At 58.5% G+C, this 21912-nt stretch overlaps 3 protein-coding genes across 3 annotated transcripts in view; all 3 read left to right on the forward strand.

The window, feature by feature from the left end:
- LOC105503151 (keratin, type I cytoskeletal 42-like) overlaps nt 1–5915 on the forward strand; it is a 12149-nt gene extending 6234 nt beyond the window's left edge. Inside the window, 10 exon segments of the mRNA XM_011929942.1 lie at nt 1712–1769; nt 1771–1894; nt 3065–3230; nt 3838–3903; nt 4063–4115; nt 4197–4242; nt 4245–4310; nt 4313–4409; nt 5465–5537; nt 5793–5915. Coding sequence (XP_011785332.1) covers nt 1712–1769; nt 1771–1894; nt 3065–3230; nt 3838–3903; nt 4063–4115; nt 4197–4242; nt 4245–4310; nt 4313–4409; nt 5465–5537; nt 5793–5915 — 872 coding nt within the window.
- Nucleotides 5916–7452: 1537 nt separating this feature from the next.
- On the forward strand, nt 7453–12864 carry LOC105503040 (keratin, type I cytoskeletal 17). The gene is made up of 8 exons (XM_011929767.1): nt 7453–8229; nt 9276–9358; nt 9790–9946; nt 10545–10706; nt 11208–11333; nt 11420–11640; nt 11740–11762; nt 12617–12864. The coding sequence occupies exons 1-8, from the start codon at nt 7798–7800 to the stop codon at nt 12709–12711; spliced, it is 1299 nt and encodes a 432-aa protein (XP_011785157.1). The 5' UTR covers nt 7453–7797; the 3' UTR covers nt 12712–12864.
- A 2453-nt stretch (nt 12865–15317) lies between these two features.
- KRT16 (keratin 16, type I) lies at nt 15318–21687 on the forward strand. Its single transcript, XM_011929766.1, has 9 exons — nt 15318–15635; nt 18711–19280; nt 19717–19799; nt 19965–20121; nt 20236–20397; nt 20487–20612; nt 20914–21134; nt 21229–21275; nt 21436–21687. Exons 1-9 carry the CDS (start codon nt 15600–15602, stop codon nt 21534–21536), a joined length of 1503 nt encoding a protein of 500 aa, XP_011785156.1. The 5' UTR covers nt 15318–15599; the 3' UTR covers nt 21537–21687.
- Nucleotides 21688–21912: the final 225 nt, after the last annotated feature.

The following is a 21912-nucleotide window of genomic DNA, read 5'->3' on the forward strand; positions in this document are numbered from 1 at the left end:
CACACACCACACACACCACACACACCACACACATACATCACACACCACACACACCACACACACACACATACATACATACATACACACTCTCTCATGACCTCTAAGAACATGGCTTTGGCATTCTGTAAACATGGCCACTTTGTCTTCTGCACAAACCCTGCCCTGGAGGGTCCTACAGAGCAATGCCACTAGTGCCAGGTGAGGGGTGCAAGCAATGAGTACAGTGGCCAGGGGCACCAAGGGAGCCAGGGGAGGCAGGGGGACCAGGGGAGCCAGGAGAGCCAGGCGGGAGTCAGGTTAGGCCCAGCTGGCCCTGGCGGTTAGGCCTGCTCAGTTTCCTGGGTGGAGAGCCAGGCCTGGTGCTGCCTACGAGGGTCTTTGTCTGTTCCTGCCCGGGACCTCCACTAGGTGGGAATTCCTGCAATTTCCCCTTGGAAGCAGAGACACTGGCAGTGCCAGATCAGATATGGGGGTTGGTCCTGGCAGCGGGGAACCCAGGGAAACCCTGGTGAGTCAGTGCTCCTGATGTTGGGACCAGCCAGCGCCTCATCACCACCCCTTGCTGTGCCCCCAAAGCCTCCTGAGCAAGAAGATGGGGGCTGGGTGGGTCTCTGCCAGATGCAGATGGGCCCACTGAGGCAGAGGAGGGGGTGCTGGGAACAAACTGGCCCTCGGCTCCGCCTGACCCAGGGTCACTTTACAGAACTTAGGGCCTCGAGTAGGGTCTGGGAGGGGTTGTACAGGATGAGCCTGTGGGGGCTACTAGTGTGTCCTGGGGCTTCTCCCTCTGAGGTCTTGGGTGGTCAGCCCTGAGCCTCAGCAAGTTCCAGATTCTACACGCACATGTGTCACCTTCACAAGTGCTTCAACTTCTGGGTTGCTGGAGGGGCCTCACTCTTTGGTGCATGCCCATGACCTCAATTGGAACCCCTCTTGGGCACTTCCAACCATGCCAACAACAGCAGCAGTAATCACAACCAACCTTATGCTTCTTCTGGGCCCCTCCCTCCGTGTTTGCATTGAAACCGCCCAGATGACCTTGTGGGAAAAGAAAGCTTTGCCCTAGGTTTGAGGTGAGGCCAGTCATAACCTCATTAATTAATTAACGAATCACTTAATTAAACTAACAAACCCTCGGGGCCAACTCTGGGCCAGGGCACTGTGCCCAGGGCTGGGGATTCCAAAGAGAAGGAAACAGACATGGCCTTGTCTCCCTGGAGCTCACAGTCCAGTGGAGGAGGAAATAACCAAACAAGTCATAGAAATAGGTATAAATTCACAGCCTGGAGAAGGAAGGAGGTATGACCCAGAAAAGAGATGCAGAAAGGGAATCCAGGAGGGCTTTCTGGAGGAGGTGGCAGCTGAACCTAGAGGTGAATTTAGTTGGGAAAGAGGGAGTGAGGCCTAGGCAGCCATGACCCCCATGGTGGCAGACAGCTGCATAAGGGTCTCTCTCCTGGCATCCGTGTTTACCCATGCCTGGGCATCCTACCCCCATCATCCTTTAACCCCCTGAGGGCCTTGGCTGGTCCCAGAAATTCCCAGGAGGGTGCTCAGAGAAGACCACGGGCACTCTCATCACCCTCACCCTGGCTCATTTCTGAAAAGGCTGCAAGAAGGGTGTCGGAGGGTCTCCTGGAGGCTGCCAAGGGCATTTGCTCATGGAGCCCACGTCTCTCCAGATCCCGGTGGCCGTGATCGGTAATTCCAGCTTCGTGCTGGCTGCAGGTGGATGATGCCCAGCTGGCTGCCGATGACTTCTGCACCAAGTGAGACTGGGTCTCTGGAGCTGCCCCAGGGACTGGACAAGCTGACCCTGGCTGGAGCCAACCTGGAGATGCAGATTGAGAACCTCAAGGAGGACCTGGTCTACCTGAAGAAGAACCATGAGGAGGTGAGGTCAGCTCAGGGAACACAGCAGAAATTCACCTGGAAGCAAGCGAGGCTGGGGCCCAGAACCTCCCTGGGCCGGGCCATGTTTTCAGTCCAGTTCCCATCTCTTATGGATGCCCAGCCCTGACCCTCAGAGGACCAGCCCTGACCCTCAGAGGGCCCTGGGTGAGGCCTGGAGAAGCCTCTCTTCCCAAATAGACTTCATTTGTCCCTTGAGGCTCAGCTCACTGAAGCTAACTAATGAGTAACTCAGTGTAAGAACACACAATGCTAATTATTATAATTAATTATAATAGTGATAGTCATGTAAACAAGGAACTTCTGCCCAGCACTACAAATGACTCGCAGCCATTATCTCAGCTGATACTACAGGTGGGAGACAGATACTCTTTCCTCCTTTTGACCCATAAAGAAACTGAGGCTCAGAGAGGTTAAGGGATTTATCTACGGCTGCACAGGCACCCTCCTTCAGGTCAGTTGGACTCGTATCCACTCCACCTCTCTGCCCCCTCTCCTGCCTCTCCTTTCCAGAAGGCTCTAGGTCCCAGGGGACTCCAAGGCTTAACCCAAGGATAGAGAGCCAAGGTTCTGCCAGGGCAGTCAGGAGGCCTTACATGCCCTGTCCTGTGGCTTCCTTCTCTGCCGAGCTCTGTGCTGCTCTGAGCTGGGGGAGCCTACTCCCCGAGAAGCGGGATACCCGGAAGGGGTTTCCCCCTGGCTTTGAGGCTGGTTGTACTGTTGCTTTCCTCCAGCAGATTAACATTTGCTAACGGGGCCTGGCGTGGTGACAGCAGTGTAGGGTTGCTTTTTGCATGCCTGTGCTGTGGGGTTGGTGGTGGGGGCAAGGTCAGGGCAGTGAGTGAGGTCACCCGTGGTCATCCTCCGCCGTGCTGGGGGCTTGTCATCTCTCGGGGCTTAGCACTTGTTGGGGATGGGTGCAGTCCAGTCCCAAGTCACGGTGTGTGTTGGGGGAGGTTGCTGATACTCATAGCCCTGTATGTTTGAGAAGTGACAACATCCACTTCCACCTTCAGGGTGAGGAGCTGTTGGCCTATCTGTGTCTGTCTGTCTCTCTGTCATCTGCACCTGTCTCCTCGAGGTACAGAAGGCAGGTCCCAGGGTCTTTCCTCAGGATGGCCTTGGGTGAGCTCCTGCTGTACTCTCTGCCCAGGAAATGAACGCCCTTTGAGGTCAGGTGGACGAGGATGTCAGCGTGAAGATGGACACTGTGCCTGGAGTGAACCTGAGCTGCATCCTGAATGAGATGTGTGACCAGGACAAGAAATTGGTGGAGAAGAGCTGCAAGGATGCCGAGGGCTGGTTCTTCAGCGTGGTGGGTGGCCGTGTGTAAGCAGGTGTGCACACGTGTGGGCACATGTGCTGCATGCTGGTGCAGCTGGAACACTGGCAGATCCACAGGCTGCCCCAGTTGGAAGGACTTTTGGAAACCAGTTGGACCAGCCCCTCATGTTTTCGATGTAAAATGTGAGGCTCAGAGAGGACTCACGCTCACACAGCCCTTCACTGTGATCTGCAAAGTAGATCCAGGTCTCTACAAGCCTGGCCTTGGGTTTCCACCACAGCTGTTTACAAGATGTGTATATTTGAATACATATGCATACCGTTGGCAAGCTCAGGCTAAGTGTCTCCGGTGTCTTAGGGACAGCAACAGGCACAAAAGAATAACACCCAGTGCCTGTCTTTGAGATGCTGCAGTTTGGTAGGAGTAAGAAATGCAAATGACCGCAGAGCAGGCTGAATGCCTCCAAGTTCCAGTGTGGGTGCAGAGGGTCTCTGTGTGCAGGTGCCTTTGGGGCCCCATAGAGGCCAGGGAGGGGCTAGGGGATGGTTCTGGGAACTGAGGGTTCAGGAGCAGCCCCTTTCCTGTGCCCCACTTCTGAAAGCCTCCTTACTCCCCTGTGGCCCACTCTGCCTTCCAGAGAGAAGGGCTGAACTGCGAGGTGGCCGTCAACACAGAGGCCCTACAGAGCGGCAGGATAGAGATATGGAGTTCTACAGCTCTGTGCAGAACCTGAACTGTCCCAGCTCAGCAAGGTAGGGCCTCTGTCCCCTCCCCACCCTGTAGCTGTCACCCCAGGGTGAGCCCAGCCTTATAGACCCCTGCTTGGAGAAGCAGCGTCCCCTCCCAGCCTGTCCCTTCACACTCAGTGGCTGGATGCATTGCCACCCCACTGTGCCGGCAGCACCCACAGCCCCATACAGTAGGGGCTCCTCTCTAGTGCTCTGCCCCGGAGAAGGGTCCCAGGTCCATCTCATCGCACCACCTATCTCTTGGCCCACAGAAAGCATCGCTGGAGGGCAGCCTGGTGGAGACACAGGTGTGTTACGGGACCAGCTGGCCCAGTTGCAGGAGCTCATCAGAAGCATGGAGCAGCAGCTGTGCGAGCTCTGCTGTGACACGAGGACCACGAGCACCAGGTCTTTCTGGATGTGAAGACATGGCTGGAGCAGGAGATCGCCACCTACCGCCGCTTGCTGGAGGTTGAGGACGTCCAGTGAGTGTGCACCCGGGTACCTGCTGGGGTGGGCTGGGGGCCCGCTTCATCCAGGGAGAAGTTGGTGTCTGAGCACCAGCGAAGTCCAGGAGGTGTGAATGTGGGAACCTGTGGGGGTTTGCAGGAGGTGAAACTGAGGATGCAGGCTGGAGTCTGACTGAGGAGCCTTGAATGCCAAGTTAAAGCGTCTGGACTAGATCATGTAGGCAATGGGGAGCCATGGAGGGATTTGGAGCAGAGGAGGGGAATGAACATCAAGATATTTTAGAACATTCACTCTGGCTGCAGAGGGAGAAATGGATCAGAGGGGTCAGGCTGGGACCAGAGAGATGCATCAGGGGGCTGGAGCAGGGAGTCTGGCCAGAGAAGTCCTGCGTGGGGGGCAGGGGAAGGAAGGTGGTGCACACAGAAGAGAGGTTATGGCTCAGAACAGCAGGACTGCATGCCTGGATCTTGGGGTGAGTGTGGCTCACAGTCAGGACTCAATAAGTGTCGGGTGAACACATGAAGGAGTGGGCATTGATGGCCCTGGGTTTCTGGTTCCGATGACTGTGTGAGTGGTGATACCATCAGCCACAGGGTGAGGAGCAAGGTGGGTGGTGGTCGGGTTTGTAGTCGGGAAGGGTGATCAGGCCTCCAGTTGAGAGTGTTCTGGAGTCTCCATGCTTAGTCACACATTACAGCTTTTTGCTCCCCGAAAATGGTGAAGTCCATCTGTAGTCTAACCACAGTGTCTCCTGCTTTAATTGGGTTTATTTGTTGGGTCCTCTGGGATATGGAAAAGCCACTTGCTCTGCTTCTCCTTGTAAATTCCTGGTGAGTAGCCACAGAGTGCTGCCAAGCCTACGCTGTGCTGTTTCTTTTTCTTCTTCCCGCTGCACTGGAGCCCTGCCCTTTCATTCCTGGGCCTGTGCTGATTTCTGTGCATTCCCAGCTGCGATTTTTCACCAGTTTGGGGGAACCTCCTCTGCCAGGGCCTGCTTCTCCCCAGCAGTGCTTGCAGGGGCCTGGGCTGGCTGGCATCCCTGGGCTGATGGGTGCTCCTCTCCCTGCAGGCCGGCCCCTCAGTACTCCTTGTCTCTGGCCTCACAGCCCACCCGGGAAGATAAGAAGCTGCTCTGTCCTGCTGTGTGGACCCCAAGGCAGGGGAGAGGCTGAGGACCCTTCTGTGTGTGAGACTGGGGGGAACACAGAGTGGGGGGCAGGTGGGGGGAAGAGCTCCTGCCTGATGTTCCCTGCGCTCCCCTCCTCCATCGTCGCCTGTAGCCACAGTGACCAGCCACCAGCTGTGCCATCGTGGAGGAAATCCAGGTTGGAGAGGTGGCCTCCTTCTGTGAGCAGATCCAACTCTCCACCACTGAGGCCCCTTTCTGCCTGTGACAGCCCCACCTCAAGGGCTACGGCACAGCTCTCAGCTCTAGCTCCCAGCATGATGCTGCTGTGCCCCGAGTGTCCGACTGGGCCCCGGTCCACGTCCTGTTGTCTTTCTGTATCTACTTCCTGTAGCCTCACACTGAGGAGGCCTCCTGGGTTTGTCCAGTGCCTGCTATTAAAGCTTTGCCCCAAGTTCAATGCCTCGTGTGATCTGGTCTAGTCGTTGGTTTGGGGCAGTGCGGGCTGAGGGACTGGGGGAGGTGGAGAATTTATTGAGTGTTTGGGTATCGGCTTGTCACCTGCCAATCTGTGCTGCCCACTCCATCCAGGCCTGGGACTCCTGGGAAGATGAGAGGGGAGGAGGCGGAAGGATTAAGGGTGGAGGGATGGGACAGCCCCTTGTATTGGGAAAAGTTTCTAAGAATCAGCCCCTGAGTTGCTGTCACCTGTGGCTGGTCCCTGGGAGGGCCACACAGACTTTCCAAGGACCACGCCTGTTGGGGAGCACTCCCTGCCTCAGCCCAGGGCGCAGAGCAGAAGGAGAGGGGCTCGGTGGGGAGGGACTTCTGAAGGAGTGGTCCAGGGCATTGATGAATGAGAGGGGGTGGCAGTGACGCAGCCAGCCCAGGAAACCAGACCGGCTCTGCTCAGCTCGGGGTGTGTGTGTGGGGCGGGGTGGCTGCTGTGCGTGTATGCGTGGGGGGCGTCCTGTTTGCTTTGGTGGCTTGGCAGCCACTGGCTATTGAGGAATCTCTTTCAGCTGCTGGCGGCGCTGTCTGGGCCTGTCTGGGAAGTAGAAGCCATTGGCAGTCTGAAATATGACCACATTCCACCCAGTGGGCCTGGAGGGACCCTGGGACCCAGGGCTGGGCTTGGGCTGGTGGGCAGGGAAGGGTGGGGCTGTGGGGTGGGGCACATGGCACACCTGAGGGGCCACATTTTGGGGAGCCTGGAGCGGAGAGGGGGCTGGCTGGGGTCTCAGTAAAAGCCTCTTCTTGGGCAATGTACTTTAGGTTTCCTGTGGGCTGAGACCTGAGATAAATGCCCCTCACCTGATCCTGAGGTCTCTTGGGGTACAGAAGGGTGAGGGGAGTGGAAGGGGGCATCACCCTCTCAGTTGGTTTAGATCCTCTCTTAGCACAGCCCACCATTTCCCCATCCTATAGCTGAGCCCCTGTTTACCCACCCCAGCCTGGGGTGTAAACCTGGGGAAAGGTTTACATGAGGAGATTGGGTTAGCAAGGGCTTCTGGGGATGGGGCAGGGTCAGAAGCTGACTGGATGGAACTCGGGCCCCTAGAGTGCTTTTCTGAAGGGGCTAGTGTGGACACTGCACCCCTCTCTGGAGCCCCAATTTCTTTATCTGCGATGTGGGTTGGTCTCCGAGGCTTGATGGCATTTCTGTGCTGCGAGGTGGGCCTGGTGGGTTTGGGCTCCGTTTCCAAGGCAGGATAGGCTCTCAGTCCCCTCTGTCTCTTCAGCACCCAGCCCCGGGCCAGCACCGTGGGTGGAGCAGCGTTGGGTGAAAGACAGCAACTTCGGGGGGGTCACCTGACACTGCAACCCATTTCCCCACCAGACAGGGTTGAGGCGGGCCCGGCTGGGGTGGTGGCTGCCTGGGAGGGCCTGGGGACGGTGACGTCCTGCCTTCTGCTCTTCTCCGTATTAGGTCATGGGAAAGCATAGCTGGAGGGCCCGCCTGAATCACAGGTGACAGGCCTGAGACCAGAGGCACGCACACGCACACGCACGGCACCCAGCACGAGGATTTGGAGAAATGAGGCAAATTCCTGATGATGGGCGGGGAGGGGGCCCCCAGCCACCTGGAAGTTGGCAGGTGGCCAGTGGTGATGAAAGCCCAGGGGAATGGAAACAGAGGAGCAAGCCTGTTGTAATCGCTACGCCCACTTGGTGGCCTATAAAGGAAGCGGGCAAACCCCGGCAGCCCTACACACCTTGGGGCCCCTCTCCTCTCCAGCCCTTCTCCTGTGTGCCTGCCTCCTGCTGCTGCCACCATGACCACCACCATCCGCCAGTTCACCTCCTCCAGTTCCATCAAGGGCTCCTCCGGCCTGGGGGGCGGCTCATCCCGCACCTCCTGCCGGCTGTCTGGCGGCCTGGGTGCCGGCTCCTGCAGGCTGGGATCTGCTGGAGGCCTGGGCAGTGCCCTCGGAGGTAGCAGCTACTCCAGCTGCTACAGCTTTGGCTCTGGCGGTGGCTATGGCAGCAGCTTTGGGGGCGTTGACGGGCTGCTGGCCGGAGGCGAGAAGGCCACCATGCAGAACCTCAATGACCGCCTGGCCTCCTACCTGGACAAGGTGCGTGCCCTGGAGGAGGCCAACGCTGAACTGGAGGTGAAGATCCGTGACTGGTACCAGAGGCAGGCCCCGGGGCCCGCCCGTGACTACAGCCAGTACCACAGGACAATCGAGGAGCTGCAGAACAAGGTAAGGCCTGCTGGTGGGAGGGGTCTCTGGGGGGCATGACTTCTTCCCCCCAACTCCTGCCCTGGCCAAAGGCCTGGAGTCCAGCCACAGGGTCTCAGGGAGCCAAGGGTGGTTTGGCTGTGGCTTCGCTTCTGGGAACCTGCCTTGGGGCCCCTGTGTGGCCCACATCCCCCTTTTCGGAGGACAGCAGGCTGAGTCAGGAACAAACAGGCCTCGTGGAGCCCCTTGGAGCCTCAGTTTCTCCCTCGTGGAGCTCCTCCACCTGGAGAGGTTGTAGGATGAGGCAGGAGGATGCAGATGGAGGGCTGGGCCCCTGGGCCGCTGGATGCGTGGTGTCTTGCTCCTTTGGAGCGGGGGTCAGCAGGAGGGGGTTTTGGGTGATGTGGAGTGGGGGTGTCTGAGTGAGCTTCTGATAGCACCTGCTGCGGGGGGAGGTCCCTGCGGGGCAGGACCTCGGGGTGGGGAAGGCCTCTGGTGTGCCTTATTTGGGGATTTTTCTGGCTTCTTCTTTCCTCCTGCTGTCCCTTAAGACGGGCTCAGCAAACCCCGGGGGGCGGGGCTGCTGGCTGGAGCCCAGGGTTAGGGATTCGGAGGGGTCCTGACTTCTGATTTGGAACCGCTCTTTGGTGAGGGCTCCTTTAGCCTCCTTTTGGGGAAGCCTGTCAGGGGCACCCTCTAGCTGGCTGTGAAACGAGGGGATTGCCCACACCCCTCCCTTGTTCTAGAATTCTGGGACAGCTTCTGCCCTGGGGACATTTTCCCATTCTTTTCTGCTTGCCTCATACTCCCAGTCAGCTGTCTCTTCTTTAAGACTGAGCCTGGCATGGGGGTCTGGTGGGGGTGGCAGGTACTGAGTAGCGGGGGAAGAAGAGGCACCTTTCAGCCCTTCAGACTCCTGCTTGCCCCTCCTCTGCCAATAATACAGCACAGGGCAAGGGAGGGACTGGGAGGGAAGAGAGGCCCTCAGACAGGAAGATCTGCTCAGAATGCTGGTGTGGGCTCAGCCACCCCCATCCGATGACCTGACTACTCTCCCATCTCCTCAGATCCTCACAGCCACCGTGGACAATGCCAACATCCTGCTGCAGATCGACAATGCCCGTCTGGCTGCTGATGACTTCCGCACCAAGTGAGTCCTGGCCAGTGGGCCTGGGCAGCCTGGGCCAGCGGGGGGGGATCTCAGGGTATCCTTCCTGACCCCAGGACTCCTCAGTTGCTTGTGGCAAGGCCCAGGAGCTCAGGGTGGGGCAGTCCTAGGAGCCCCACTCCTTAGTCCAGGATGCAGTGAAGGCAGCCAGTTCTGAAGGTTGCTAGCCTTAGGCAGGGAATAGAAGAGAGGGAGGGGAGGTGGGAGGTGCAGAGAAGTAAGGAAGCTGGTGAACGTGGGATCTGGCCCTGTGATGGTCCCTGGGTCCCAGGACTGGAATTCGTTTCCACTCGACCTTCTCATCAGCCCTTCCAACCCCTTAGAGTCCTGGCAAAATGAAGGCAGGTGAGCAGCCAGGACCAGGACCTGCAGGTCCAAGCAGCCTGGGCTGAAGTCTCTGATTCCCACCGCAGGTTTGAGACAGAGCAGGCCCTGCGCCTGAGTGTGGAGGCCGACATCAATGGCCTGCGCAGGGTGCTGGATGAGCTGACCCTGGCCAGAGCGGACCTGGAGATGCAGATTGAGAACCTCAAGGAGGAGCTGGCCTACCTGAAGAAGAACCACGAGGAGGTGAGGTGGCTGGGGCAGAAGGTCAAAGAGGCTGAGGAGTGGGTGGCAGAGCCCTAGGGCTGGGCCATGGCTGAGGCCGTGGGAGAGAGCAGAGCAGGTGCATGGGATTAGTCACCTTAGAGGGCTTCCCTGTCTGCAGAGCCCTGATTCTTCGGGTCCAGCGTGTAGGGTAGACTCCTCTTTGTACTACACTGCTTCTCTGTACCCAAGGAACCCCCAGGGGCCCGCAGAGGCTCCCTCTACCTGCCCTGGCCTCCCTCACGAGGGCAGGGGATAAGTAAGGAAGTCTTCTTCTTGTTCCATTTCAAACTCTCAAAGCTGAACAGAGAAGCTTGGAAATTAGAGTGGAAATTTTTGGGGCATAGGTCTAATAATTAGATTTTAGTTTGGAGAGCCCTTGGTCTAATGGGGGAGATAGAGTCTGATGGTGGAGGTAATACTGAGCAGATGAATAAAAATCATTTAGAGGGTCAGATAGAGCAGAGGGAGAACAAAGGAGGGGTCCTTGTGGGGAATGGGGTCCCCTTGCGGGGAAGGTTTGGGAGTGAGAGGTCAGGATGGGTCTAGATGTGCACACCCACATCCCCTTTTTCCATAGGAGATGACCGCCCTGCGAGGCCAGGCGGGCGGTGAGATCAATGTGGAGATGGACGCTGCCCCAGGCGTGGACCTGAGCCGCATCCTGAACGAGATGCGTGACCAGTATGAGAAGATGGCAGAGAAGAACCGCAAGGATGCCGAGGATTGGTTCTTCAGCAAGGTGGGGGCTGCTGCAGGCCAGAGGTCTCTCTTAGGGGCTGGGGCTCAGGGGCTTTAGCACTGACAGGAAGCCACGGCCGGGTGTCTTGGAGGTGCCCCCTCCTCAGTCAGCTGCATGGATCACAGGATCACCCACTGCATCAACAGACCTGGAGCTGAGCTCAAGCTGGGATCTGGGGGGTGGCAGGGAGATAAGGAGCCCCCACAGAATAAAGGCAGAGGGTAAAGACCCTGGGAGTCCCCACCTTTCCCTCAAGAAGTCAGGAACTAGCACCAAGAGCCAGGCTACATGTTCCGGCTGGTTCTCAAGTTTCCGGTTTGTGCTTCCCACACACAGGGATTAACCATAAAATGTTAACATTTCAAATGGCATGTTTCTGGGCTTTGGGATGTGGGAAGCTGGTGAGAAGGCACCACTCTCTCCACAGTTAGATTTGGGAGGAGGCCTGACTCGGGATTGGGATCTAGGCTCACACCGCCCTGTCCTGTGTCCTGTCTGCAGACAGAGGAGCTGAACCGCGAGGTGGCCACCAACAGCGAGCTGGTGCAGAGCGGCAAGAGCGAGATCTCGGAGCTCCGGCGCACCATGCAGGCCTTGGAGATCGAGCTGCAGTCCCAGCTCAGCATGGTAGGAACAGTCCTGTGCGTGGGGGTGGGCCCAGAAGAGGGCACTGGCCACCCTCACTGACCCCTGGTCTTCCTGCCCTCCTGCAGAAAGCATCCCTGGAGGGCAGCCTGGCGGAGACAGAGAACCGCTACTGCGTGCAGCTGTCCCAGATCCAGGGACTCATCGGCAGCGTGGAGGAGCAGCTGGCCCAGCTTCGCTGCGAGATGGAGCAGCAGAACCAGGAGTACAAGATCTTGCTGGACGTGAAGACGCGGCTGGAGCAGGAGATCGCCACCTACCGCCGCCTGCTGGAGGGCGAGGATGCCCAGTGAGTGGGGGCGCCTGGGGTCAGGGCTGGGGGCCTCTTGGCAGGGGTGGGGCTCTCAGACCCACATCTAATTTCCTCTCTCTTTTTTTTTCCTTTCAGCCTGACTCAGTACAAGAAAGAACGTAAGCATCTTGGTGGCTGAGACCCTGGGGACTGGTTGCAAGGGACACGCAGCCCACCTGCACATTGCTGGGGCAGGGTCCCCAGGAGCTCCAGGAGTTGATGGCTATCCCTCAGCAGGGGTGGGAGAAGTGATCCATTAGCACTGAGGATTGATACTCAGGAAAAGATCAAACGAGAGAGACACTGTCTGGTCTGGTGGGGGTGGAGTAGGGAACTGGTCCTTACCTTGGAGATCCTAGTCTGATGGAGGAGACAGGTCCCAGCTCTGGAGATTGTCATCTGTTGGGAAGACAGGAACATGGTCTCACGATCTTTGCTCTTGACAGCTTTAGGATGAGCAAAAGCAGTCCTGTCTCTGGGGACTCTGGCCTGATGGGAGATAGGGACATGGTCCTTGTCCTCCAAATTCCAGTCTGAGGGAGAATATATGATCCTAGCCCCAGGGTTCCTAGTCTAATGGAGGAGACAGGGGCCTGAGTTTTGTCTTGGCGATCCCAGTCTGATGGGGGAGATAGAAGCAAAGGACTATGTCCTGGAGACTTCAGAGAAATGGAGATGGATTTCATGGAGTCTACATGGCTCCTCCCCAGCAGGACACACTGGGTCAGAATCAAAGAACCCATCTGGGGAGGCAAGACTCACACAGGGCCACCGGCAGAGGGATGGGATGGAAGGGAGGCGGTGGCAGGGACAGAAGGGATGTGTGTGTAGTGTGACATCGAGGTGCCAGTGGAGGCACTCACAGCACCTGGGGGAGGATGAGGGCGAGAGCCGGCTCCTGTCCATGAGGGCTATTGGGCAAGCGAGGGTCTCCTGGTCCCTACCCACTTTCAAGCGCCTGCTTCTCCTGCAGCGGTGACCACCCGTCAGGTGCGTACCATTGTGGAAGAGGTCCAGGATGGCAAGGTCATCTCTTCCCGCGAGCAGGTCCACCAGACCACCCGCTGAGGACTCAGCTTCCCCCGGCCAGCCCCCCAGGAGGCAGGGAGGCAGCCACCCCATCTGCCCCGCAGTCTCCGGCCTCTCCAGCCTCAGCCCCCTGCTTCAGTCCCTTCCCCATGCTTCTTTGCCTGATGACAATAAAGCTTGTTGACTCAGCTATGAAATGTGTTCTTGTTCTGGCCCCTGAAGTGGGCACTAGGAACAAAAGGGTGAAATGGGAAGGAGTGAGGGTGAGGGGAGATGGCGCTTAGATACCCACTGTTGTTGACTGGCAGGTCAGGGGTCAGCTTAGACCAGCATAAAGAGTAAGTCTGGGGAGAGTTTGGAGGGGGTGCTCGCATCTCCCAAGGGCTGGAGATTTTCAGGGGGTGGTCCAGGCTGCGCTAGACCGGGGGTGGAGTCGGTGTATCAGGTGTGGTCCTAGGTGGCCCCTGCTTGCCCTGTGAGTAGCTCTGTGACCTCCGGAAGTTAGGCAGTCACTTCTCCTCACTGAGTCTTGCTTTCTCATCCATAAATGGATGGGAAGATCTCAGGTGTGGGAGCCTGAATCCTCAGAGATGACTCACCCAATCAGTTTGCTCCTCCCGGTCCTGCGGGCTGTGCCCTCCTCCTAGATGGGGCAGGAGGTGGGCAAGGGCTGGGATAAGCACAAAGGGAGGGTGGGTGGGGAAGGCAGCCTGGGTGGTTGGGTCCTAGACTCCTGTGTGAGTCTCAGGAAATCCCCAAGAGGGGCTCCCATTGCCTCTGCTCTGGGAATGTGAGCGGGAGGCTGGTGTTTTCAGGGAAGGCTGCGGACCCCCAGCAGGTGTGGGAGAAAGGATGGGGCCTCTCTCAGGAATGTTTCCTCACATGGCCAGCTGTTGCTCAGGATGGGGACGGGGCAGAGCGGGGGGCACTGCAGATGGGGTGGCTGTGCCCAGGGAGCAGTGCCACTCTCCCTGGTGGTCTAGACCCTCTTTGGTTCCCCACTAGGGACAGGGGTGGCATGAGGGAGGGTAGAAACCGCCTCCTAGGAAAAGGAGGAGGAACAGTCCTGCTCCAGCCACTCCTGGCACCCTCTGAGCACCAGTCCCAGCTCTTGCTGTTGGCAGCAAACGTAGCTGTGGGGAACAGCCCGTGGGAGGTGAGCCTGACACCTGGAAATCTTCCTTCTAGTAAATCCGGAAACTGCCAGGCAGGATGGCCTGCTTTCCTGGTTTTCTTCAAACATGGGGTTAGTGGGAGGAGGGTGCCTCCACCTCATCACTGCTGGACCTGGGGTGTCATCAGACCAGGGCCCCCAAACACCTTCTCTCTCCTGGTGCCTGGAGGCTGGGGTGGGGCCCAGGCCCGAGGAGAATGGGAGTGACCAGAGCCCTCTGAGCCTGGGTTGGTGGGGATTCGGGACTGGCAGAGGCCAGGGATGGGGGTGGGTACTGACCCCTGGAGTATGGGCGACTTTGGGCTGGTCACAGGCCCTCCCTGGACTTTGGAGCTACGACATCCCAGGAGAGTGCTTCTCTCTGCAGGGGAGATGGCTGCCTGGAGTCGGGGACTTGTGCCTGCAGCAGCATCTGCACGACTCAAAGCAAGGGCAGGCTCTGCTCCATCAGAGGCTGACGTCTCCCTGCTGTCTGGCAGCAAATGTGGCGCCATGGAGGGAAGGAGGGAGGCACTGTTTGCACCAGGCCCCCACCACACATCCTGCCACAACCAGAAGAACCAGCCCTGGGCTGCAGATGGCTCATTCTGGAGGGTGACTTCATTTATCTGAATAGTCCCAGGAAACAGGGAGGATCTGGGGGAAGGCGCCTCATTGTGTGGATGGGGACACTGAGGCTCCAAGGAGCAGTGACTCAGCCCTTGTCCTGGAGCCTGGGGGGTCAATAATGGAGACAGGCATGGGAGGGGAGTGGGCCCGGCTTCCATCCTGGGAAGAGGAGCCGAGCCCCACCTCCTGCCCCACCTCAGGCTCCAGGCAGGGCTCTCTCTCCCTCCTGCAGATCCTGGGGTCCACAATTACCGATGGCGCTAGTGAGGAGGGGTCAGAGTGTGGGGAGGACCAGAGACAGCCCCAGACTGTGCCCCTCTGCTGGGGAAGACGCCCCTCTTCACAAAGTGGGGCTGTGACAGCCCCACTTCAGAAGGGGGGCATCAAACATGCAGGAGGGGAGAGGATCCCCGGAGCTGGGCCTGGCACTCACAGATTTCCCCAGATCCCGGGAGCCGCCACAGGGGCAGAGCTTGGGCCTGGACATTTGTTCTCCCCCAGGGACCCTGCTCCCTCTGTTTCTCTGCAGCGCTTCAGCACCCCATCGTGACCTGACATTAGTGTACTGGGATTGTCTTTCCCACCTTCTTCCCCAGAAGACTATGTCTCCAGGGCTTCTCTGTCTTGATCTTTGAGTCTGAGTGCCCAGCACAGTGCCAGGCACCTAGTAGGTGCTTTATAAACACCTGCTGATAAACATAACGCTAGCCACCAGCCTTTGCCAGGTGCTTTATTTATTTGACCTCCAATCTCCTAATATGCCATTTCCCAGAGAAGGAAACTGAGAGTCAGAGGGGCTGAATGTCCTGCCCAAGGTTCCGCCCCGATTCCAGGCTGCTCTGTCCTGGCTCGGTGGGGCTCTACTTTTCCTTCCTCCTGCCCTGAAGCCTGTGGCTCTGGCTTGTCCAGCCGGGGCTGGGGACCCTGCAGCAGCCCCCTCTCTCCCCTCAGCTTCTCTGCCCTCCTCCTCAACCCCCTAAGCTGCCTCCTGCCTGCCCAGCCTGAGCTGGCTGGGGAGCTTGCAAAACAGCCCCACCAGCAGGCTTGTCCTGAGCGGTGCTGATGCGGGAGTCAGAGAAGGGCTGCGAATCTTCATGGGGACTCTGAGGATCTGTCTGGTTGGAGAATCACTGCAAGTCAAGGCATGGTATTGGCCAATGGTGTTTCCCGGCCGCCTCAGGTATGCCAAGATCTCATGCATCATGCTTGACATGGGCAGGACGAAGGAGGGAAGAAGGAGGCAGGGCACGGGGAGGAATCCTCTGCCTGGAGGATGCCCACTGGGCTTCTCTGTGCTCACCAGGCTTAGTGGTCCTGGTTTCTGGCCACCTTGGGGCAGGTGTGCATCACTGGTGCAGAGGAAACACCTCTTCCTCCTCTGTCAGCTCAGATCCTCTGAGGCCCTGCTGGTGCCTCCCTCTGCTAGGACCCTTCCAGAGGTCAACGCCAGGAGGGCAGCCCCCTCCGCTACTGCTGAGGGTCAGGGGGGCAATGCCTACCCCAGTTGCCTCCTGTGGTGTGGGCGTGGCAGGCAAGCCCAGCACCCCAGGGCTCCTAGCCAGGTTCTATATTTTCCACTGTAAGTTTTCCCTCCAGGGTCAAATGATAAGTTCTTCGAAGGTCAGAGACTATGTCACCATCTCCCTCTTCACCCCCAGCCACCGAAAGCTGTGCACAGGGCAGGTGCATGATTTATGGAGTTGGCTGAGCAGTTTGGCGCATTGGTCAGCAACTTCCTGCAGCTTCTCAGCCCAGGCAGATCCCCAGGTCTGCAGTGCTGGGCTTGTGTATAATCCCACCCCGACACCTCCTGGAATGGGAACTTGGCGGGGGGCAGTGTGCCAGTGAGAAAGGGGTGTGTGTGCACGCACACACGATGGGGGCAGGGAGTGAAGAGTTCGCAGAGACTCCACTGTGAGAGTCGGTGTGAATCCTGGCTTGGGAGGTGGAGCTGGCTTGAGTCTCTGCTCTCTCACTTTTGGGCTGCTTTGCCTGGATAAGGATTTCACCCTCTCTGGTTGGCGTAATGATAGCCTTTGGTGACCTTGAAGACCATTTTTAGTTCTGAGGGTGATGGGTCTGTGGTTGGACTGGAACTCCATGCCCACCCTGATATCTGAACACTGAGGTTTTTGTCCAAGATTCTGGGGTCCCCTTTGCCCCTCTTTGGGGTGGGGGTGGGGAGTGACGGGTTCCCTCTCCCAGGTTTGGCTCTGAAGGCATGTGCATCCGTTCTGCTCTTCCCTCTGGGGTGAGTGGCCAGGGGAGATGTAGCAGTGACAAAACCCTGGTTCTGCTGAGACAAGGAATTGCCTGCCCCACTGGAGTTCAGGCAGGGGCAGGCCGTCTCTGGGCTCCTCACCTCAGCAGAGGCACTACAGAGCAAGGCCAGTGGCCAGCACCAAGGGACACCCCACAGCACCCTGAGGAGGCCCCGTCTTGGTGCTCCTTCCTCCTTCCAGGACTTGGTGCTGGACCAGGCTCTCAGGCCAAGGCCACGCCCACTGTGGGCAGACCTTGTGCCAGTGACCATGGGGAGGTGGGTGACAGTCGGGTATACTGGCCCCATCTGCAGGCATGGTGGGAGCCTGGAGAGGGCCAGAGCTCTGGGTTCTGGTTGCAGCTCTGCAGCTTAAAGCAGAGTAACTTTGAGTGAATCTCCGCCTGTCTCTGGTTTCCCCTCTGTTCCCTCTGATCAAGAAAATGATGTAAATTTGAGATGCACAGAGAGAGGGCTCAGGGTGATGGAACTGGCTTAGGCAAGGAGAACAGGCAGGCAGGTTCACATCTCAGCTTCCAGTGACTGATGTCTTGGAAAGCCCACTTACCCTCCCTGAATCCCAGCTCATTCACCTGAGAACTGGTGTCAGGAATAACGCCCCTCTCATCCTCGCTCACAGAACCGTACAGCACACACCAGGCTCTCCATGCATGCCTGAGTGTGCCCATGACGAGTGCGCTCCCCCAGCTCAGCTGGATGAATGGAGCTGCCAGGCCCAGTCTGGGATCTGCGGACACGGGAAAGAGAACTGCTAGGAATGGATCCCCAGCCAGTCCTGTTTCTACAGGGTCGGGGACTCTGAGGCCCATGGCGGAGTTAGGGGTCACACCTGGCTATAGTGGCAGGACGGGCTCCCTCCCATCAGCCTGCAGGTGGGGTGCCTGTGATTAGGAGAGGGTGGTAGAGGAGTGGAGGAGCTAGGTATGGGGCTGTGGTGTTCTTCAGCTGGGAGTGTGGGGGGGTGCAGGGTCCCGTGTAGGGGTGCGGGAGGGTGCCAGTGTGTAGAGGTGAGTGTGAGGAGCAGGTGGCTGAAGGGGCAGGATGGGGAGGCTGAGGGGCAGGGCTGGCCCTCAGGGAAGGGCCGGTGGGGTCCTTCGCACATGTTTCTTTGTGGCTAGTGGTGTGTCATCCCCTTTTACAGATGAGAAAACTGAGGACCAAGGGGGTTATAGGACCAGCCTGTGCTATGCAGCTGGTAAGGGCAGAGCAGGGACTTGGTGCTGCCTGTCTGGCTCCATGGCCGGTGCTGTTTGTATGGTGCACACACTTCTGGAGATCCCAGGGGCTCAAGGCAGCCTCTAGAACTGGAATTACATCCAACAAGGGAAAGAGAGTCATAGGATTTTTAGAACCAGAAGGGACTCTGCAGTCACCCAGTCTAGCCTTGTCACCACTGAGGGGAAACAGGCCCAGAGATGGGCGGTGGGGAGCCTCAGGCCACACAGCAAGCAGAGTGAAGACACGAACTCTGCCCCTGCCCAGAGTGGGACATGTAGGATCCCCGCAACTGCTCCCCAAGACAGCCCGGGATGGCATCACTGAGGTCTCTTTCAGCCAAGGCTGTCACTGTGGGGCAGGGAGTTCTTCTGAAGGGCTGACTCACTGCCTGGGGACGCAGTTGCCACAAAGCCACCTGTGCCAAGGCCCCACTGGGCCTGAGGGCTCCAGGAACGGGAGCCTGATTCCCGGCTGCCTAGCCTGAGTCACCACCAACTTGCATTTGTGTGTTTTTCTCTCAGCCCCACACCCCCAAAGCTGGGTGGGAACTCCGAGCCGGCACACAGCAGAGTTGATCCTGGGCTGAATAATCCAGAGTGAGGAGTAGGACGGGACCGGGAGTGATGAAATCCGGAGGGGAACCCGGAGTCAGCAGTTAGGAGAGCCCCGCCTTCCCCAGGTGCATATAAAGGTCTCTGGGATTGGAGGCAGCCACAGCACGCTCTCAGCCTTCCTGAGCACCTTCCTTTCTTTCAGCCAACTGCTCGCTCACTCACCTCCCTCCTCGGCACCATGACCACCTGCAGCCGCCAGTTCACCTCCTCCAGCTCCATGAAGGGCTCCTGCGGCATCGGGGGCGGCATCGGGGGCGGCTCCAGCCGCATCTCCTCCGTCCTGGCCGGAGGGTCCTGCCGCGCCCCCAGCACCTATGGTGGGGGCCTGTCTGTCTCCTCCTCCCGCTTCTCCTCTGGGGGAGCCTGCGGGCTGGGGGGCGGCTATGGCGGTGGCTTCAGCAGCAGCAGCAGCTTTGGTAGCGGCTTTGGGGGAGGATATGGTGGTGGCCTTGGTGCTGGCTTGGGTGCTGGCTTAGGTGGTGGCTTGGGTGGTGGCTTTGCTGGTGGTGATGGGCTTCTGGTGGGCAGTGAGAAGGTGACCATGCAGAACCTCAACGACCGCCTGGCCTCCTACCTGGACAAGGTGCGTGCTCTGGAGGAGGCCAACACCGACCTGGAGGTGAAGATCCGTGACTGGTACCAGAGGCAGCGGCCCGCTGAGATCAAAGACTACAGTCCCTACTTCAAGACCATCGAGGACCTGAGGAACAAGGTGGGTGACTTTGGTGTATGGAGCAGAGAGAAAGGCTGGCACTACAGTGGCCCTTGGGATACCTCTTTTTAGCAATTACAGTTTATAAACAGGGAGACTGGGCACCTTTGGAGAGTGGCCAGGATCACCCAGGGAAGTGGTGGCAGAGGGTCCCTTTTCAGCATCTCTGTGCCCGGGCTGGGGCTGGAACCCTGAATCTCTTATTTCCTGCAAGGGTTCAGCTGCAAGTTCAGCTTCCCTGCCTTGGGCCCAGGAAGGGGGTGATTGGGATGGAGTGCATCCCTACATACCCTGAGCTGGTGGAGAAGGCATTCCAGTCCTGCCAGCCAGGAGACTTACAGATTTGGGGAGGTTCCTTTTGCTCCTTTCTGCCTTTCATGCTCAAGTAGTAAGGTCCTTGGCTGACCAGGGCTCCTGTCCTCCATCCCCACTCCAGATCATTGCAGCCACCATTGAGAATGCACAGCCCATTTTGCAGATTGACAATGCCAGGCTGGCAGCCGATGACTTCAGGACAAAGTGAGCAGCCAGCATGGTGGGCTGGGGGCAGAGGGCAAGGGACAAAGAGTGGGGCTGGCTCTGTCACTGTGGGGCAGGGAGTTCTGTCCACCCAGTAGGGCCAGCAGACCCCGAGCCTCAGAATCCTCAGGGCTGCAGCTGAGGACCTGACCTCTGTTCTGCCAGGTACGAGCATGAACTGGCCCTGCGGCAGACCGTGGAGGCCGATGTCAATGGCCTGCGCCGGGTGTTGGACGAGCTGACCCTGGCCAGGACTGACCTGGAGATGCAGATCGAAGGCCTGAAGGAGGAGCTGGCCTACCTGAAGAAGAACCATGAGGAGGTGCGGTTGCTGCTGGCTTCCGGGGTGGGTGGCTGGTTTGGTGGGGTTGCCAGATGCACCCAGGGCCAGGAGAGGAGTCTGCTGAGCTGACTGCCTCCCGCCATCCCTTCCCAGGAGATGCTTGCTCTGCGAGGTCAGACCGGTGGAGATGTGAACGTGGAGATGGATGCCGCACCTGGCGTGGACCTGAGCCGCATCCTGAATGAGATGCGCGACCAGTACGAGCAGATGGCAGAGAAAAACCGCAGAGATGCTGAGGCCTGGTTCCTGAGCAAGGTGGGGCTCGGGCCCTCAGTGAGCCTGCAGCACTTCCCAGCCGGGGGCTTTTGGAGAGCCTCACCTTTCGTTCTGCTTTCCTGTCTCAGACCGAGGAGCTAAACAAAGAAGTGGCCTCCAACAGCGAACTGGTACAGAGCAGCCGCAGTGAGGTGACGGAGCTCCGGAGGGTGTTCCAGGGCCTGGAGATTGAGCTGCAGTCCCAGCTCAGCATGGTATGAAGGACCCGGGACAGCAGCAGCCTCCAAGCCACCAGTAATGGCCACCACCCCCTCAACAAGTCACAATCTAGTTCCACCTTTCTTTTCTCAGGATGGGACCAGAGGACTCATGGGACCCTTTATATAGACAGAGAAACTAAGCCCTAGAATAGTGGGCTAGCTTTTCTCCATATTGTCTGGCCCGTCAGTACCCCAACTGGGATCAAAATCCAGGCACCTCTCAAAAAGCATGCCCAGAGACCTGGAGGGACAGGAGTGACCACCTCCATTGACTCTTTCTCTCTCTCGCTTGCAGAAAGCATCCCTGGAGAACAGCCTGGAGGAGACCAAAGGCCGCTACTGCATGCAGCTGTCCCAGATCCAGGGACTGATCGGCAGCGTGGAGGAGCAGCTGGCCCAGCTACGTTGTGAGATGGAGCAGCAGAGCCAGGAGTACCAGATCCTGCTGGACGTGAAGACGCGGCTGGAGCAGGAGATCGCCACCTACCGCCGCCTGCTGGAGGGCGAGGATGCCCAGTGAGTCCCAGGTCCCCCAGTTCTGCCTCCCAGACCCTTTAGCCGCCCTGTTGCTCTCAGCACAACTGACTGCCCTGCCTTTTCTCTCCCACAGCCTTTCCTCCCAGCACGCATCTGGCCAATCCTATTCTTCCCGCGAGGGTAAGGCTTCTGAGGCTCCCACGCACTGCAGCCCCTCTGCCTGTTTCCATGGAGTGGGGGCCGGGCCCTTCTCCTCAGAGCTCCCAGCCCTCCCTTCTCCCTGCCCTGGAGTCTGCTTAGCTCTCAGACTCCTTCTCACCTCCTCTTCTCTTTCCCACAGTCTTCACCTCCTCCTCATCTTCTTCGAGCCGTCAGACCCGGCCCATCCTCAAGGAGCAGGGCTCATCCAGCTTCAGCCAGAGCCAGAGCTCCTCGAACTGAGCTGCCTCTACCACAGCCTCCTGCCCACCAGCTGGCCTCACCTCCTGAAGGCCCGGGTCAGGACCCTGCTCTCATGGCGCCGTTCCCAGCTGTCTCCCCTGCTCCTCCGCTGGTGGTGGGCTAATAAAGCTGACTTTCTGGTTGATGCAAACCTGTGTGATCTCTGTTCTTGAACTGATGGGAGGGGAGTTGCAGGTGCTTTCAAGAAAGCTTCTGGAGCTTCACAGCCTGAGAGACGTGGGAAATGGGACAAATCTCAGAAGATCTTGAAGGGTCTTCCTGGAAGACCTCCATGCTCTGTGGAATTGGGAGGTGGGACACAGGATGGGGGAGTGTGGGAGTGTCCACACGTGCTGACTGACACCATGGAGGCATT

The sequence above is a fragment of the Colobus angolensis genome, unplaced genomic scaffold (assembly GCF_000951035.1).
Source record: "Colobus angolensis palliatus isolate OR3802 unplaced genomic scaffold, Cang.pa_1.0 Scaffold83, whole genome shotgun sequence".
Taxonomy (NCBI): Eukaryota; Metazoa; Chordata; class Mammalia; order Primates; family Cercopithecidae; genus Colobus; species Colobus angolensis.

Excerpts from the sequence above, each read along its gene's own strand:
- LOC105503040 (XM_011929767.1), top strand. The coding sequence starts at position 7,798 with ATGACCACCACCATCCGCCAGTTCACCTCCTCCAGTTCCATCAAGGGC. Across the intron at positions 11,334-11,419 it reads TGCAGTCCCAGCTCAGCATG|AAAGCATCCCTGGAGGGCAG; the intron begins GTAGGAACAGTC and ends GCCCTCCTGCAG. Across the intron at positions 11,763-12,616 it reads GACTCAGTACAAGAAAGAAC|CGGTGACCACCCGTCAGGTG; the intron begins GTAAGCATCTTG and ends CTTCTCCTGCAG.
- KRT16 (XM_011929766.1), top strand. The coding sequence starts at position 15,600 with ATGGTATTGGCCAATGGTGTTTCCCGGCCGCCTCAG. Across the intron at positions 15,636-18,710 it reads GTGTTTCCCGGCCGCCTCAG|CCAACTGCTCGCTCACTCAC; the intron begins GTATGCCAAGAT and ends CCTTTCTTTCAG. Across the intron at positions 21,135-21,228 it reads CTGGAGGGCGAGGATGCCCA|CCTTTCCTCCCAGCACGCAT; the intron begins GTGAGTCCCAGG and ends TCTCTCCCACAG.